The sequence below is a fragment of the Dreissena polymorpha genome, chromosome 5 (genome assembly GCF_020536995.1).
Source record: "Dreissena polymorpha isolate Duluth1 chromosome 5, UMN_Dpol_1.0, whole genome shotgun sequence".
In the NCBI taxonomy this organism is placed as follows: domain Eukaryota; kingdom Metazoa; phylum Mollusca; class Bivalvia; order Myida; family Dreissenidae; genus Dreissena; species Dreissena polymorpha.
In genome coordinates, this window is record NC_068359.1 from 63,390,916 (window position 1) to 63,410,532 (window position 19,617).

Sequence of the window (19,617 nt, forward strand, 5' to 3'; positions counted from 1 at the left end):
TAACTAGGTACCGGTACATGTTTTGAAAGAACTTTCGTCAGACTGAAATAGTACATTACATCATTTTAATAAAGCACCCCCTTCCCATGAACATCAGTACATGGATTCAAGTCTTTTATCATATCATTTATAATTCTAATGCTATTTTCAGATCAATATTAAGACAGATCAACCCTAAAATGGAAAAACTTCACAGACTTGGTTCCTTTGAAAGTTGAGACCTGATTGCCATGGCAACAAAATTTGGTGTTCAGCTGAAGTCGAAGGGTGGGGCAGATGATCCCCCTGGGGGAGGGAAAGAGGGGCCTCAGGGGAGCGTCACTGCCAGTGGGGCTCATCGGTCAGACTTCAAAACCAAACCAGTTTCCGATCTGAAATCCATGTTTGACAAGAAAGATCAGGAAGCAAAGGAGAGTATCGCAGTTTTGACAAGAAACAGTAGTATTAGCAGCGAGAATGAGGTATCGAAAACAGTGAAAACTGATTTTGTTGGTGTCTCAGGAAATTCTAAAATTCAACTGGAATCGAAAACGGTGAAAACTGATACTGTTGGTGTGTCAGGAAATTCTAAAATTCAGGTGTCTTCAACGTCAAAATCTAGTTCTGTGTCGGGGAATAAGTTGACGGCTGATGATAAAAGTGCCTTTGAAGCATTGAGAGGTAAGCTGAACAAGACGGACATTCAGTCGTTGCTTGATATTAAGGAGCCCGTGGTGGGTGTTGCGAAAAGTAAAACTTTTGGGACATCAGGTGGAACATTTCAGGCAACAATAGAAAAAAACAAAGTTCAGACGACCCAAGATGAAGATTCTAAAGTACCTGTCACAAAGGCAGATGCAGCGTCTGTGTTATCATTTGGACTAACAAAATTACGAACCCGTCCTATACAAGAACCGTTGGCTGACAAATTATCAACAAAAACAGAGTCATCGAAGCAAAGTACTCCTGCAGTGAAAGAGTTGGGAAAAGAAAAGATCATACTGGGGGTAGCCAAAGGCTGGAAAGGGACTGATGATGCTGTAAGTAAGGATCTAAGTAGTAAAAGTGGCGGGAAAAGTGGCGTGTTCAGTGCAAGTGCTGTTGGTAAGGTCCGAACTGAGGTTAAAGAAGAGAAGGAGCCAAAAGTGAAGGGATTTAGATCTGTAAGCCCTGTTAATTTTAAAAGTGGCTCGAGTGATGAATCTGTGGTGTCCTGCAATTTAAGTCCAAGAGGTTACAAACCACCAACATTTGATTTTAATACTCAGAAGTCTGATGAGACTGCAGACGTTAAAACAGACATAAACAAGAACTTTAAGAAATTAGATTATGCTAATACTGATGGTCTTTCAAAGGAGATAAAGACATCTACTCCAATACGTGACCATAAAAGCTTAGAAAGGGAAAATTCATCAGGATCATTGGGTTCCAAACTGGAAAGAACAGATTCTAAACCAAAACTTTCCGCAGTCGAACAGTTAGCAATGGATAAGGAAAGGCTTAAAAATAATAGAACTTCTGGTTCCTTCAGTAGCGATCAAGAAAAGGGCAAAAGGTCACCAAAGAATAAGAAAGAAGAATTTAAATGGCTGGAGAAAGGAAGAATTTCTTTAGAAGAGTTTAAGGAACAGAAAAAATCAACATCTCCGATACAAAGACCTCTCAGTCGTGCTTCAAGTTCAGGATCTAGCAGTTCATTGTCGAGATCTGACGCAGTCTCAGTACAAGCACAAAGCAATCGTGTAAGTTCGCCAGAACCCAGCAAACAAGGTCAAAGTCATCTGAGTCCCTTCATGGAAGGTGAAGTGCAATTACGAAGTAAAAAAGGTGAATTTGCGGTCTCCACAAGGTCTAAAATCAGTGTTGAAAAGTTCACTGAAATTAAGAAAGGATTTGAATCAAAGCAAGTTGAATCTCAAACTGTGTTGAAAGAGGTTACAAGGCCAAAGCTTGAGGTCAAAATGGGTAAGAAACTGCTGGAGAGGAAGCAATCCTTTGAAGGTGGTGAGATCTTTCGAAGCAGGTCCATAGAGAGACAAGAAGTGGTGTCACCGCGCGACCGTGGTAATGTACTGGGAACCGTGAAAGCACTTGTTGAGCTGGATGCAAAGGCAAAGGCTCAGCCCGAGATTATGAGGCGAACAAAGTCCTTGCCCTCTGATAGTCTGGAGGATGACAACTCGTCTTCGATGGATTATGACGATGTGGCAAATGGGCCATTTAGCCCATTATACCAGGTCGTTCAGGAAGTGGATGATGTTTCAAATGAAGGCGACATCAGCAGTGATGCAGATCTGATCTATGAGGAAATTCCAGCACATGGTAAGTGGCAAACACATATAAAGTTGTCCATGTATGTTTTTAGTGGTTAATTTATACCAGGAAGTGGATTATTCATTCTGGCTGTTGGATTGGGGTGAGGTGGGCGTTTGAGTGGGCATGTTTGTGAGTTTGTAAAGGTCACAAGAGACCCATCCACACTCAATATGATTGTCAAATTTATTTACTCAATAATATTGACAGAACATTTTTTGCCCTCAAGTGCACACAAAATATTATCAATATTTTGTTTATTTGTACTTAGGTCATCATTCAAACAAGAAAGAAAATTGACAATACATCAATAAATATTTGGGATCTCTGATTTTCATCAATACATTGACTATGTCTTCAATATCATCTATTCACTATCAATTTTATTGTCAATCTTCATAATTGACAATAAAATTGACAATGATATTGTGTCTGAATGGGCGGCTTTAGAATTTATAAAAGTAAATTCTCAGATCATGGTCGGATAAACCCCACCCCATACACAGTAAATGATTATTTTTACAGGACATCCCTGTCAAATGATGAGTCTCATTCCTGGAAAACTGGACTTAAATGCATGTTCTTAAAGTGTAGTTGAAAGATTAGCCTGTTCAGTCAGCACAGGCTAATCAGGGACAATATTTTCCGCCAAGACTGGAATCTAGCTAAGGAGAGCCTTCCTTAACCCTTAAAGAGCTGAAGCTGAATTTTAAAGGCCTTTGCAAACAGTTTGGATCCAGATGAGACGCCACAAAACGTGGCGTCTCATCAGGATCCAAACTGTTTGCTATTCTGATAGTATTCTTTGAAAAAAATCGAAGAAAATGCTAATTTTAGAAATTCTGCAGACGACATTTTAGCAGACGACAAATTTCCCAGCATGCAAAGGGTTAAAACAAAAATTTGCATAAAAGAGAATATTGTTGTCCCTGATTAGCCTGTGAGGACTGCACAGGCTTATCTGGAATGAAACTTTACACACATGCATAACACCTAGTTTGTCCACAAAGAAACTTTAATATTCATGCTTGCTGAGTAGCTAAATACCTTTTGAATGTAAATCTGTCATTCGTTCAATTTTAAGAGGACAAACTGAAATATGATTCATTATTAATAAAAATTGTATTTGCTCATATCATAGTTGATTACATCAGCTGAATACATTTATACTAAATCTATTATCATTGCTGCCCATATTAAATTACTTTACTATGGTTGCCAAGGCATAGACAAGTAGTGATAGCTCTTGCAATGAAGGAATTTATTGATTATGTCCATATTAATACTCCTTTTTCACTTCAATTTTTCCTGCTGCACTTATCTATGCCATTGGTCACATATGTTTGCTCTCCAATATTACATTCATCAAAGATATGTCCTTACATCGACGTCTTAGTTTATAATTCACAGGCTAGCATTAAAGAAATTTGATCAGAATTAAGTATGAAACTAGCACCATTTAAAAACACTTATCACAATATTAAAATTCCACTCTTTTACATTCAAGAATGTTGAAAAAAGCCTTTTTACATTACATATTTTGCTCAAAGTTGATCTTTTTCTTTAATTTATGTTATAAAATATCTAAAGATAAATTTAATCATTTTGAAAGTCTGGATGTCACTTGAAAATTGTGTATGGTTTTTAAATTTTGATTTTTCAAATTGAAGTACATAGATTTTCCTATTTATCTATCACACAAGTTTCACAGAAATTAGGTTGTTTGCTTATATTGATGTTGGAATTCATCTGTAAATTGTGTTGTTAGATAAGGGTGAAAGTATTTCACTTTGTCAATGATGTTTTCTAGGCTTTTGGAAAGGGGAACAACTGTTGTTAAAACATGTATTGAGCTCGTACATAGTAATTTCCCTTATTAATGCATACACTGTCAAAGTGTCACTAAGGTTGGTTAATACAATTTTTATTTTATTTTTGTAAATTCTATTCAGCAAAATCATTTTAGCTCAGCGTTTTCAGAGAAAACCCGAGGTATTGTCATAGCCAGCTTGTCGTTTCGTCCGACGTCGGCGTTGTGCTAAAACCTTAACATTTTGTTAAGGTTTTGAACATTGGCTCAAAAATCAAATTGCTTCCACCTACCACTTTGAAACTTCATATGTAGATGCACCGTGATGAGTTCTACACGCCTCACCCATTTTTGGGTTACTAGGTCAAAGGTCAAGATCACTGTGACCTTTAAAAATTTTTTTTTTTTAATTCTGACAAGCTTTCATTTATTCAAAACTGCCCCCATAGCCGAGCGTGGCACCCGTTATGCGGTGCTCTTGTTATATATGCCCCACTTAACCCTCCCCTTCTTTTTGTATTAAGAAGCAAATACTACTGTACAGTGTGTCGCTCTGTACATCTTTCTTTCCATCTGTGACATGATAAAATGCTTGACCAGTAATAAGATGGCTATTTACAAGTCTCTGATACTATAACAGCTGTTACATATTATTCTTGCTCTGCGAAAATGGAGCTAAATACATTCGGGAAAATGTCATCCAAGATAAGCCTGTGCAAAAGTTAGTCACGAAAAAAACACCCTCCTTGTTCAATAAAACATGCTAGAAAAGCAGAATTTGCTGTTCTTCATTAGCCTTGATTTCAAACCCTTCAACCAGCACAAGTAAGGTACAGCAACAAATTATATTTTAATAATAATGTATGAAACCATTTGTATAAACAATTATTTATTTTTTTGACAATAGTTTACCCATTTGTAATTTATATTTATCTATTCTTGAAAAAACAAACAAAAAACAACACAAACTTTAACTTTTTGTAACATGACATGCAGGTAAATAAGAGACTTCTATTGGGATGCTCTCTAAACCAGGTTGCTAATTGCATGCACTTTGTCCTGCCAGGTATTTGGATCTCAAGAGCATCCCAATAAAATCTCCAATTAAGTTGATAATGGGGACAATCAAATTAAACATGAATTACCTATGGAGACATCAGCATGAATGAGGTCATGTAACTGAATTGTGACTTAAATGGAAGGACATTGTTTGGGTCATATTTTAATGATGGTTTTGTTGAGATAAGAGGGTATATATCTTCTATGTAAGCTAAGGTCCATGGATTGTTAACAGGTGAGCTTCAATATCTTATAAATCTTAGTGAATTCTGATAAATCATAGTGAATAGCAGTTTATGTGGGTCCTATGGAAGGTAGTAAAGTTCATAGCTCAGGAAGGAATGCGCTTTAATTTGGTTGAAATACAGTTGATTACCAATTATAATACAAATATTTATGGAAAATGAAGTTAAAACTGTGATTTATAATAAAACTTCTGTTGCACTAACTGATGGATTATCTAAAAAATATTGGATTACAAATAAGTAAGTTTTCAGTGATTTAAGTTAAGTAAAGCCAATATCGACTATTACTAAAAAAAAACGGAGAGAAATAGTTTTCAATTAACATATTTCCAACCAAAATACGAAAACAACTTTGAAATCAGTAAAATAATAATGATTATTGGTAAATGTTGGACAAATACTTTTTCTACAAGCAATTGCTAGTAATGTCTATAAAGTAAAGCGAGTAAATACACTTCATTCATACAAAGAGTAGGTAAAGTAGACAATTCTTTCCCACCAAATACTTCAAATATCGTTTATTGTGTTTCTTACCAACAAAATACTTTTCAGTATAATAAACATTATTAAACATCATAAGAAGATAAAAATTGATACACTTTTGATTAACTGAGTCCTTAATGTGGCTAACAAAGGTGAACTGTTATGCAAATGTTCAAAAAAGAATATTCTGTGGGGATTGACAAAGAATTATTATCTTTTACAAAACACAGTGTTAAATCATGGTTTCCAATCAAGTTTGCCCTTTTGTTTGTTTGTATATGTCTTCAAAATCAGTTGGCCTTGCCATAAAACATATTTGGAGTTTTAATGTAGATTGTGTGCGGGTATTACCACATGTTTAAAGAGTAAAACAAATACTGTTTGGTAACAAAAGTAGGGTGTCATCATCTTTATTTGACATTTAGTTTGGCTTGATTTGTCATTGTCAGCTCGAGTAATACTTTAATGTACCCTAGGTACTCTTAAGTATACTGAAATGTGCCCCGGGTACGGAAAATAGACTTAAACATACCCAACAAGTTTAGACTGTACCCGAGTTTTATTCCCGCCCAAAATCTGATGTCGTAAAATGCGCTACTTAATACGAAACCAATTCTCTTTGAACTAAACCTGCCTCAACATAATTTTTGATGTCCCCCAGTCTATACTGGGGTACATATTGTTTTTGCCCTGTTTGTTTGTCTGTTGGTTTGTTGGTTTGCGTCAAACTTTAACATTTGCCATAACTTTTGCAATATTGAAGATAGCAACTTCATATTTGGCATGCATGTGTATCTCATGGAGCCGCACATTTTGAGTGGTGAAAGGTCAAGGTCAGTCTTCAAGGTCAAAGGTCAAATATATGGGGGGATATACTGTTTCACAAACACATCTTGTTTAGTAGGAGTTTCGATAATAAAAAGGCCATTTTACAAAATATTGGCATTAATATGAACCTTATTTATTTGAAAAATAATTAGCCGTCAACAACAAATTTAGCGTTGGAATTCGCGGGTACGTTTTAGTATTTTTTTAGTACCTGAGGTACATCTAAGTATACTTAAGAGTACCTGGGGTATTTTAAAGTAGTACCCCAGCGGACAACGACCAATTATTGTGCTTTAGTTTTATCATGTTGTAACTGTTAAGTGTAATAAAGATGTATGAACACATAAATTTACATTTATCATACTCTGCAAATGAAAACCCACCTGCTTGTATTACCAAACAGATGCATCAAATTGCAAACACATTATGTATCTCCAAACACTTCTAAACACACATACAATTAAGAAGAAATATGCACAAATGCTAAAAAGAAGCTAATATGCAAAGCCTACATTCAAATTGAAATAAAATTTAATTATATGTCTAATACATTTCCTCTAAGGAAGGTGTTTATAAGCATCTAATTAAAAAAATAATTGTATTTTTATGAAACATCATAAAACAAGAGATGTGTTTGTCAGAAACACAATGCCCCCTATTGCGCCGCTTTGAAATAAAATTTCAATATATCATTTGGCAGGTAAAGAAATTATCTCCCTTTTAAAGCTTATTACTTCCCTTGGCTTGTATGTTTTGACTTTTGACCTTGAAGGATGACCTTGACCTTTCACCACTCAAAATGTGCAGCTTCATGAGATACATATGCATGCCAAATATCAAGTTGCTATCTTCAATATTCAAAAAGTTATGACCAAACTTTAACGAAATTAATAGTATTAGGAAAGAAAAATAAAATGATATATGACCTTTGACCTTGAAGGATGACCTTGACCTTGACTTTTCACCACTCAAAATGTGCAGCTCCATGAGATACAGTACAGCCAACACGTAACAAACATTATCCTCGCTCACGCCACGGCCAGAAAATTAGTACTCGGTGACTGCCTCGTGTGTTAACACGGCGTATCGCCGAGGCACGCGGTATCGATCAGCGCAACGACGCCGAGTCTGTATTAACCTCACGTACTTTCGCGGCATAAATCCGCCGCATACGTACGCGGCAGATTGAGTGCTAAGATATAAACTTACATGTACATTTGTGCAGCGTCGAAACCTAGATTTACGCTACTTGCACAGTTATTATTATCACGTTTTAATATGCGGTTATGATTTTTATATGATGTTTTAGACTATTTATATAATATCACGTCCTCAAATATATTCGACACGTAATGTGCCGTAACAAATTATCGTTGAATTAATAATGCACAGCTGTAAATGTTTCGTTCAATTCTCAAATGAGCATTATTCAATTTGTAATCCGAAACACGCTTCCGAATTTTTATGCTAACGCAACATTAACAATTAAATTCTAGCGTCAAATAAACAGTGCTTTAACCTTTGTCTCTATAAAAAGCGCGCGAAAATTATGCAGACATGTAGAACATCGCATGGAAAGTGTGGGTGTATTTTGTGTTGTATAAAAACATGAACATCACGTCAGCAATTTACGCCTGTTCAGTGGAAAAAACACACCCCGATTGGACGTTATTTCATCACATCTTTAAATAGAAACAAATGCCAAAATTTATTTGACACTTAAGAAAAATGGCGTATGTTTCTATTTCTTGAAATTCATGAGAACTTTTATCTAAAATATTTACCAGAATTGGCTTTTAAACTGGAATATACGGGACTATCAGGTAATGAGTAGCGACAGGAAAAATAGTAAGTATGCAGTAATAGATACATTAAATTAATTAGGATTTTAGATATTATTATAATTGTTCTTTTAAAATTTATTGACTCACTTGTCATTTTTAAAAGATTTTTATTTTATGATGTGCATCGACTCGGCGTCATTTCGCGGATTGCTTCTTGCCTAGGCGGACAGATGCGAAGCATTGTGGCGAAATGCGACGTGCCGCCTCATACTGAAGCGGCTTCAATGGCCAACTTGGCATCGACTTGTTGCGCTTGACGCCGCGGATCACAAATACGTTTGTTTCACGTTGGCTGCACTGTACACATGCATGCCAATTATAAAGTTGCTATCTTCAATATTGCAAAAGTTATCAAACTTTAACCAAGGTTAAAGTTTTGGGACAGAATGACAGACAGGCAAAAAACAATATACCCCCTCTTCTTCGAAGAAAGGGGCATACAAATTCTTATCATGTCTGTGCAATAAAATGTATCAATTCTTGGAGAATTGCGCTGAATGCATGTTTGTAAAGTGTCTTCTCAGACTGCACTGACTAATCAGGGACTACTCTTTCCACCTTAACTGGAAAATTCAACCTGTGAAGGATGACACTTTTGGCTTTCATGGAATTTTTGGTTTGACAGTAGTCTTTTCTTAGCAAAAATTCAGTTCAGGAAGCCTGCATTGGCTAATCTGTGACAATCATAAAAAAATCAGCTTTTGTAACCAGTTAAAGATATAAAAATTATAAAGTAAACATTAAGATGACAATCTTTAACATGGTCTTACACATGTAGAAGCAATAAATACATAGGTATTCACAATGCAAACAGAACCAAATTTGAGTGTTTTATCAACGTTATTCGAGCTTTGTTCCATTCAAAATGAATTTTAACAAATGGACGAATTGAAATATTTAATATCATATCAAATTTTAAGACATCTATACACTGTGTTAAAACCAGCTGAGAGTTTAAGAGTAAATCTACTTTAAATTTTGTTTGAATTTATGGATACTTCAATTTTGGGTAAGAATATTAAACACTTTATGATATTAATAAACGTTTTGAATCATAATTTATAGTAAATACCCAGCAAGTATGAATAGGGAAAATGAATTGGGTTGGAATCAGTTGTCATGTAAAGCTTTATATACCAACAAATGAAGGCAGAGAGTTTCCTCATTGTCCGTCAGTGTCAAGGTGCAAGTCAGTCGTTGTGTTAGTAATTCCACACTTAGTTTTTTGCTTTCTAATAACTCAAACAGTTTTAATCGGATTGGGCACCAAACTTCCTAAACATGTTTATTACCCCAAAATTGAGGCCATTCAAAGTAAGCCCACATCTCACTGGAGTTATGGTCATTGAATTATTGCCCTTGTTAATTTTTCAATTTAAGTTTTGTCATTTCTTGAAAAGAGGTATCAGCTCGAAACGTTACAGGGTAAGTACATATCATAAAGGGGATGTGCAATGCATAATAACAATTACTCTTGGTTGGCATTTTAAGAGTTGCTGCCCTTTGTAAATGTGTGTACTTAAGTGTTGGCCATAAAAATTTGTTATGGCTTTTGAAATAACTTGCCACAAATATCCACCATCATGACTCAAAGTGTTGCATGTAACGCCGGTTTCCTTACCATAAAGGTCAAGGTCACACTTAGAGGTCAGAGGTCAAATTATGCCAAGACACAGCTTGAAAACTGCTGTCTAAACCACAATGTTGTCATATATTGATGGATTTTGAAATAAAATAAGTTTAAATCATCATAAGAAGGTGCGTTGCATGTAACAGCTGCTTCCCTGCTTCAAAGGTCAAAAGCTGCTTCCCTTCTTCAAAGGTCAAAAGCTGCCTCCCTGCTTCAATGGTCAAATGCTGCCTACTTTCTTCAATGGTCAAAGTCACATTTAGAGGCGAAAGTTTAATCAGGCCATAAAACAGCTAGAAAATTCCTTTCTCACCCATATATATTTGTTCTGCGAAATATTGACATCTCAGATATTATTTTTATCTTCAATAAGACTTCACTATAATTAAGATAGTTAAAAGTCTAAATTAAGATAAAAAAATATCTTAGTTGTCAATATTTTTATGGAGGGGATTTCAATAAACAAACAATTAAGTCTGAAATGTGATCATTAATAAGTGGAAATATGTAATAAAGAGGGTCTGTGGTAGTTTGTTTTCTTGGAATCAGATAAGTTGTGTAGGAGAGAAAATGGAGAGGCAAAAAACAGTATTCAGGTCGCAGACTGGGATTTGTTGAAAGAATTGTTTGTTGGGTGGAAGGAAAATTTGGCCTGTTCCATGAGAATTTAAAGTGCTTTCTGCTTTTACTGGATTTAGATGGGAAATTATTAAAAGGTGAGCATATAAAAGTTGAAAGAATGAATTGGATTGCTAAAGTTTGTATGGTCATGCTGGAATAGACAAATTAAAGTTCTATGTTTGAAGGTAATATATAATTAAGTTTAAAACTATTGTTGCTCTTTTAATTTAACCCTTTACCACTTAGAAACATATTTTGCACATGTGTAGTCCCTTACTAGATTCACATTTTAAAGGCTTCATTTCAAAACCTTAGATACTGAAGAGTAGCAAACAGCTTAAAACCTGAACTGACTGTGAGTTTCTTGCAGGCTGTTCTGGTTTTATGCTGTTTGTACATAGCCATTTTCACTTTGCTTCTGAGTGAGAAAGAGTTAATTACATAAACTTATAGGGACAGTATTGAATCTATTACATAGGAAAAACTTCTACTTGATCTATTGGGAAGAACATGGAGAGTAGGGATACAACTTGGGACCTTCAGATAAGACTGACAGTTGTCAATGTTAGATGAGATAGGAAAGAGTGCAATGTTTTTATGTCCCCCACTATAGTAGTGGGGGAAATATTGTTTTTGCCCTGTCTGTTGGTCTGTTTGTTGGTTGGTTGGTTTGCGCCAACTTTAACATTTGCAATAACTTTTGCAATATTGAAGATAGCAACTTGATATTTGGCATGCATATGTATCTCATGGAGCTGCACATTTTGAGTGGTGAAAGGTCAAGGTCATCCTTCAAGGTCAAAGGTCAAATATATGGGTCAAAATCGCTCATTTAATGTACACTTTTGCAATATTTCAATATTCAAGATAGCAACTAAATATTTTGCATGCATGTGTATCTCAGGGAGCTGCACATTTTGAGTGGTGAAAGGTCAAGGTCATCCTTCAAGGTCAGAGGTCAAATATATGTGGCCGAAATCGCTCATTTTATCAGTACTTTTGCAATATTGAAGATAGCAACTTGATATTTGGCATGCATGTGTATCTCATGGAGCTGCACATTTTGAGTGGTGAAAGGTCAAGGTCAAGGTCATCCTTCAAGGTCAAATATATGGGTCAAAATTGCTCATGTAATGTCACTTCTGCAATATTGAAGCTAGCAATTTTATATTTGACATGCATGTGTATCTCATGGAGCTGCACATTTTGAGTGGTGAAGGGTCAAGGTCAAGGTCATCCTTCAAGGTCAAATGTCATATACGGGGACAAAGTGTTTCACAAACACATCTTGTTTATTATATTCTGATTATTATGTGGACAGTTACTTTTGAGAATTTTTCTTTCTGTACTTTTGTAAGGGGTATCCATGGTGATATGATCTATTTTTAGATCCATCAGCGATGCTGTCAAGAGGCGATCCTGAAAATAAAGCCAAGTTCAAGGACAGACGGTCAATGGCTTTCAAGAAAAGGTAATTTAATGTTAGTAAATGACCATTAAGGGGCTGATATGAACCTTTAACCCTTTGCATGCTGGGAAATTTGTCGTCTGCTAAAATGTCGTCTGCTGAATTTCTAAAATTAGCATTTTCTTCGATTTTTTTCAAAGAATATTATCAGAATAGCAAACAGTTTGGATCCTGTTGAGACGCCACGTTCTGTGGCATCTCATCTGGATCCAAACTGTTTGCAAAGGCCATTAAAATTTGGTTCCCGCACTGAAAGGGTTAAATAGTACACTAAGTTTTGTCCCCCTATGTTGTGATTCCCCTTCAGAACAGATATAATTGCTCATTGTAACAATGTTATCACAATACCATTGGTTGTTAAATACTTGGTTTTTGTTTCTTAGTGGTTGTTTAATACTTGGTTTTTGTTTCTTTCTGGTTATTGTCCCCTACCGGTTTCACAGAAGGGGACTTATGATTTTCGCTCTGTGCATCTGTCTGTCTGTGAGTCTGTCACACTTTTCTGGATCCTGCGATAACTTTAAAAGTTCTTAATATTTTTTCATGAAACTTGAAACATGGATAGATGGCAATATGGACATACGCACGCCATTTCATTTTGTTCCTACGTCAAAAATTCTGGTTGCTATGGCAAAAAACAATTCTGACAATGGTGGAGCCGGTAGGGGACATATATTGCTTGGCTCTGTTAATACTTACTACCTAGTCTATGTTTCTTTCTTAAGTTCTATTATGGTGTAATTCCACTATTTAATTTTAAAAACTTGTAAACAAATAATCTTAACAAAAATATACATAATTAAATCTTCACTAATAATTTATAAACAATTTATTCTGTGTGATAAAAAAGAATAAGCCATATTTGCAAGCAAAACAGTAAAGTTACCGCAATATTTTCTGAAAAATACAAATACAAATGTGTTACAATATGCTCTGTTCTACAAATCGCTGATGTATGTTTATATTCTGTGGCATCAATTTGGGAGCAGAAGTTGATGTTGTTCCTCCATAAAATAAACAGATGAAAAGATCTACCACGCCCTATCTCAAATATTTAACATATAAAATAATTATAGACTCCTGAGAAGATTTTGTATCATCATGTAAAAGTCAATAGAGATATATTTTTAGCTGCCTCATTTAAATCTTTTATTGTTTTACAACTTAGATACATATTTTGACGCATTTGTAGTCCTTTAGAAAGTTAAATTTAATTAAATACCTTTCGTACTAGCATACAACCTGAACAAACTGCGAGTTACTCGCAGGCTGTTCTGGTTTTATGATGGCTGCAAAAGCTATTTTCACTTTGTTTCTGATGCGGGAAAGGGTTAGTCAAAAGAACTCCTTATCAGGAATGTAAACTCTTAAATTTCCTCCGGAGATTTTGTCCAGCCATTTTTGTACAGCTGTCACACATGCTGAGCATGTTTGTGTACTAGTGATTTTTGTGTATTATTCCTTCAAAGCTTGTCTTGACTGTTACTTGATTTTTGTGAATTATTCCTTCAAAGCTTGTCTTGACTGTTACTTGATTTTTGTGTATTATTCCTTCAAAGCTTGTCTTGACTGTTACTTGATTTTTGTGAATTATTCCTTTAAAGCTTGTCTTGACTGTTACTTGATTTTTGTGTATTATTCCTTCAAAGCTTGTCTTGGCTGTAACTTAATCGTCAAATTAAAAAAAAACATCACAAATGTTCACAATTTGGCGTGTCACTTGCAAACCAGTCTCCCTTATAAGATTAAAGGTCAAGGTAACAGTTATATGGATAAGGTCAAATAAAGGCATAATACAAGACAAGACTTTCACATTCACAGCATAATCTTAAATGTTATAATGATAATATAAACTGGTTAATTTGGTTAAACATATCTGGATGATACAGGCATTAAGGCATGGCTATATTACACTACCACTTGCCCATCATCCACTATCATTTACTATGGAGATAATACTATTGACATTCAAACAATATGACCTCAATAGCACGGCCGTTAATCACGCGCGCCACCTCTTTTTTGCGATGCATTAATAAATGAGCCAATGCTACTTCCGAGGTGGCGCTAATGAGCGGATGTTATGAAACAGTACGGATAATTGTACAAGGTGAGTAGGTTTTTTATGTTTTTTTCGACATATTTCTCATTATTTTAAAATTCGGGCAATGTAGTGCGATTCAGCGAAGATTTATTCATCTACAAATGTACAGACACATACAATCACAGCCCATTTGGAAACGTGAGGACCTTTATAAGTTGTTGCATGGTGAAGTTCTAAAAATAAATCGATGTATTTTGCCTGTTTGACGATCAAATGTCTATCCAAATAAATCTATAATGGCATCAAACAATTGCTTCGAAGACGTACAAGTTGTTGCATACACAAATACACTGGCTTCTGGCCGATCTTTTTGATAATTATGACATTTTCAAAAAGAGATGGAGCCAATGCATAGGAGGTGGCGCTCAGGACAGGAGGTGGCGCCAATGCACGGTATAAATTTACAGTCGTATGACAATAGCATCGTCGCACGAATTAAATTTGATACATAATGTTCATTTCTAAGATGTTAATATTAAAATTCATAAATAAACAACTTTATTAAGACGTCAGCTACCTAAACATTTGATACGATATATACCCAAAATATGTAATATACTCAATAAGCCTAAAGCTAAATTATCGAAATTATCAAAATATAACTTATACACCAAATGAGTGTTGTAAACTAATGCAAATGCTTGATTCACTAGTCTAAGGTCATCGAACCTTAATTAGGTTAAAATATGTCGTTTGTTCCCCCTAAAATTCCAAAAATGCTCTGTCGTATTCGTTCCTTTAGTTATTACACTCAAATTACTTTCCAGTTTGAAAGTACATTCAATGACAGAAATCTCTGTGCAACACATCTTTATTCATAATTATGTTGACGCTACATTACTGTTTCAATTATGTTTCATTATGATCAAATTAAGAAAGAAGATCGAACACGCAACATGGAATACCACACACATATTGTATGGTCGGAATCTAAAGTTAGGGTTATTCTTTTTAATAAAAACAAACATCTTTGTTTTTTACGACTTGCGTAGTTGGTAGGATGCAGTTGAAACGCTAAGCAATAGTGCACATTAATATTTAAGCATGAAGTTCAAACTTCGTTTTATCAATAAGGACCGGTATTTACGAATTAGCCCATATACATCGTATTCACCAATTAATAGCTTTCTCTTTAGTTGAGCAGGTTATCCGTAAAATTATGTTGATATACGAAAGATACAACATCAACCGACTTATGTATCATTTGCCTATCGTCAAAAAGTTGATGTTGCTAGTGATTGCTCACATAAAGCTTACAATTTACTGGGCAGTATCTGGGACACCTTGTTTCAGACGCACTCTGTGTTGATGACGTATACACATATTACTATTGCCCAGTTATATAAGGAATCAAACTGCGTACGTTTTTCAAACTGTTCTTTTCCTGACTTTTATTGGAATTAACATTGTTAAGGTAAACTATATAACATATAGACGTTTCTATGTCATAAATGACAAGACATAAATGTTAATTCTTTAACACATGTTGTATTAACAAAGTATATTCTATAAATAAAGAAGAGTTCTGAGGAATTATGTAAGTAAGTTAAACTTCAGCGAGAATGCAGTTTTCGGGAAGTATACGTATTTGAAACCGCAGGTGGTTAGCCTGTGGCTTTGATATTCATTAGTTAAACATTATTTTGAATGAAAATTATCAAATTATAGCGAAACCAACTTCTCTGAAAAAACATTTCACTATCAAATAAATGTTTTTCTATTACACTGACGTTGTTTAGAGCTCGATTGATTATCACAAAATAATGACGCTTTTTGTTTTTCATTTCAGCACGGACATGAATAAAGGAACTAAAAAGAGATATGAATGCAAATCGTGTAACAAGTCATACACCACAAACAGCAGGCTGAATTTCCACGTCAAAAATGTACATCAAACGGCTATAAGACGAACTATGTGTTTGGTATGCAACAGGCGGTTTAGTTCCCTGTACAACTTAAAAGTACACCAGCGATATGTTCACGCGGGTATACAAAAGCGTCAAGCGTGCAAAGAATGTGTGAAACGCTTTTCATCGAAGAGGGATTTGGCTGACCATTGTCGTCAGTATCACGGCGCGGAGAAACTTACTTGTGAACTTTGCCATGCAGAATTCGGCTATATCCGAAACCTTAAACGCCACGCGCAGCATTGCGGTGCGGATAAAAAGAAAACGCATACATGTGATGTTTGTCAAAAAATGTATAGATCAAAACGGGCCCTAAATGTGCACACCAGAGTTAAACACTTGGGCAGCATTTGCATTTGCCAGATTTGCGGCAAAAATTTCGAGAGGAAATACTCACTTTCTCGGCACTTGAAAAATGTGCACAAGAATTAACTTTTCAATAGTAGCGATTTACCAAAGTTGTTGATTTTTTTTTGTATTTATGTTATGTTTTGTTGCCCTAAATAGGGATTTATCAAAGTTGTTGACTTTTTGTATTTATGTTATGTTTTGTTACCCTTAGTAGAGATTCACCGAAGTTGTTGCTTTTTGTATTTATGTTATGTTTTGTTGCCCTAAGAAGGTACTTACCGAAGTTGTTGATTTGTTGTATTTATGTTATGTTTTGTTACCCCAAGTAGGGATTTATCGAAGTTGTTGATTTTTTTTTTTATTTATGTAATGTTTTGTTACCCTAAGTAGGGATTTACCGAAGTTGTTGATTTTTTGTATTTATGTCATGTTTTGTTGCCCTAAGAAGGGATTTACCAAAGTTGTTGATTTTTTGTATTTATGTTATGTTTTGTTATCCTAAGTAGGGATTTACCGAAGTTGTTGATTTTTTGTATTTATGTTATGTTTTGTTACCCTAAGTAGGGATTTACCGAAGTTGTAGATGTTTTGTATTTATGTTATGTTTTGTTACCCTAAGTAGGGAATTCTTTCCCACAGTGACGGTCACGGGTTAGTGTATCAAGCTGTAATTACAGCTGTATATTTTATGAAAGAATCACAGAAGCATTTTCATATTTTGTTATTTTCTAGAATATCATTTATGACTTTGATAAGTTCGATTATTTTCAGTAATTTATTATGTTAAGATCTTCACACCCCGTTATATAAGTTTGCTCATTTATATTGCTGAACTGTATCGAAAAAATAGTTTATTTAATTGATAACGTTTGGTAAATATTATATGTTAATTGAAACAAGTCTTCACCGTTACCACTTTTATTTACGATATCAAATGGTTGCTAGGCAGCAACGTGTAACTCAATATTGTTTTCGTTACTGAAATAAAGTATAAAATACTTTTCTGCGTATTAACAATCCAAATCCGTTTTCACCAGCACATTGTTAAATTGGAGACTTAAAAAATAAACTGAGGCGGAAAAACGAAATGTAATGCGTTTACTATGAAGTATTTTGTTACAATACGACGCATTTCGTTTTCAAACTTCAGAGACCCAACAGTTTATAGCAAATTATTTAATATTTAGTTTAAGTATACTAATGTGCTGGTGAATACTGGCCTGTGTAGTAAACATGGCGAGATGTTGTTTTTTGGCAGTCCGTGCGGCTTTGCCAGTAGTACTAGAAATACAGTTAAGCATTGAACTACAAATCCGAGGATCGCTGGTTCAAGTACCGGCCCGGAAACGTAACGTTTGGAGGTTGGTGATGCAATACATTCTACATTTATTATATATCTGATAAAAGTTTGGCAGTTGCTCGTCACGGCATAAGTAAGTTCACTTAGTACTGGTAAACCCAGGAAAAGAGTGCGTATGATACCTGACGCTCGACAAGTCATTTCCGGTCCATGTACTTTTTTAAAGTACCCCGGGTAACTTAAGTAAACTACAAATGACCCGGAGTACGGAAAATATTCTTAAAAGTATCCCATTGTATGACCGCGTGCCTGTAAGCGTATTTTCCGTGCCCGGGGTACATTTTAGTATACTTCAGAGTACCCGCGGTACTTTTCAATAGTCGCTAGGCCAACAACAACCAATTGAGACAACAACAATTGGAGATCGTCAGCTCAGGAACTACTTAAAGAGTAGATATATCCCATTTACATCAAGTATACAAAAGAGTATCCGGGGTACGGAGAATAAGCTAAAAGATACCCCGGAATATGGCCGTATCCGGGATCCATTGTGGTGAACTTAAGACTACCCGGGGTTATTTAAGTAGTACCTGAGCCGTCAATTACCAATGTATCACCAAACTGACTGTCGTGATAAGACTGTATTATTTTTTAAAACGTCAAAAAAGTACAAAACAACAACAAACGAAACGGTTTTAGCAGAACCATTAAACTTGTACAGCTCACACAATGATTAAAAATGTTATTTACAGCTTAAAGTGTTTTTTTTAATGCTAAAGTGAACAACAGTTTTCCATTTGATGAATTATGCGCGACATGCATTGCTTATAACATGTATCTCAGTTATTACTTTTCATTTGCTCAGCACTTAGGCATTGCTGTCAAAGTCATGATCACCAACACGATATATGCCAATACGTTTAGAAGGTAACATTTTTGCTTCGTTAATTTTGTATCCGTACTGTGCTCGAATGGGTTGCTCACCCCTCACAGTGCTCGACGAACTCGGTTGATATATTTTTTTTTCTTTAATAATCTGGCTCGGGCTTGGGTGTCAAAATAATGATCCCTGAAAATAAACATTAGAAGACATGATAATTCAAACTATAAATTTGGTGCGGTTTTAAAAGCACAGGCTGAATATAAAACAAGAACATAATGTGATTATTTACAAACAACGGAATAAAAAAAATAAAAGAAAAGACAGCAACTTACCTTGGAACTATGCATTGAATATATCTATTTTCCCGGCAATTGCAAACTACTTCAGGGCGGCGTTCTACTGGATTTGCTACAGATGTAGGGCTTGTAGGCATATCGACAGTCGGATTGGGGTACGCTGCATCACGTTTAGTCTTAATGAAGATGTTTCTGAAATTTAGATTACCGAGTATGAACACCATAGAATCTACATACTTAAACGTTTCATACATGTCCGTCAGTGCAATGTTACTTTATTTTCTGAAAATAAACCGACACATTCGTTTATCAAAATGATTGAAACTGTTAATAAAAACTGTTCACCCTAAGAAAATATTATCTTTCAGTAACAGTGTTACGTATAGTCCGTTTATATGTGTAATTGGTAGTAATGTGTGATACATGAAATTCAATAAATTTGTGATACATGGAATTAAATAACACTTAATATCTAAGTACCGTGAATCTTCCATTT

At 35.1% G+C, this 19,617-nt stretch overlaps 1 protein-coding gene across 6 annotated transcripts in view; it reads left to right on the forward strand.

Annotated features, from left to right (window-relative positions):
• LOC127880625 (rho guanine nucleotide exchange factor 26-like) overlaps nt 1–19,617 on the forward strand; it is a 112,798-nt gene that overhangs the window by 31,020 nt on the left and 62,161 nt on the right. For 3 of the 6 annotated variants that reach the window (XM_052427937.1, XM_052427939.1, XM_052427938.1), the window contains 2 exons: nt 152–2,301; nt 12,202–12,283. In XM_052427937.1, the coding sequence (XP_052283897.1) occupies nt 231–2,301; nt 12,202–12,283 (2,153 nt within the window). In that variant the 5' untranslated portion in view covers nt 152–230. Of the gene's footprint in view, nt 1–151; nt 2,302–5,324; nt 5,397–5,429; nt 5,647–9,429; nt 9,571–12,201; nt 12,284–19,617 lie in introns of those variants that run through there. The other 3 variants (XM_052427942.1, XM_052427940.1, XM_052427941.1) reach the window with 3 other exon arrangements.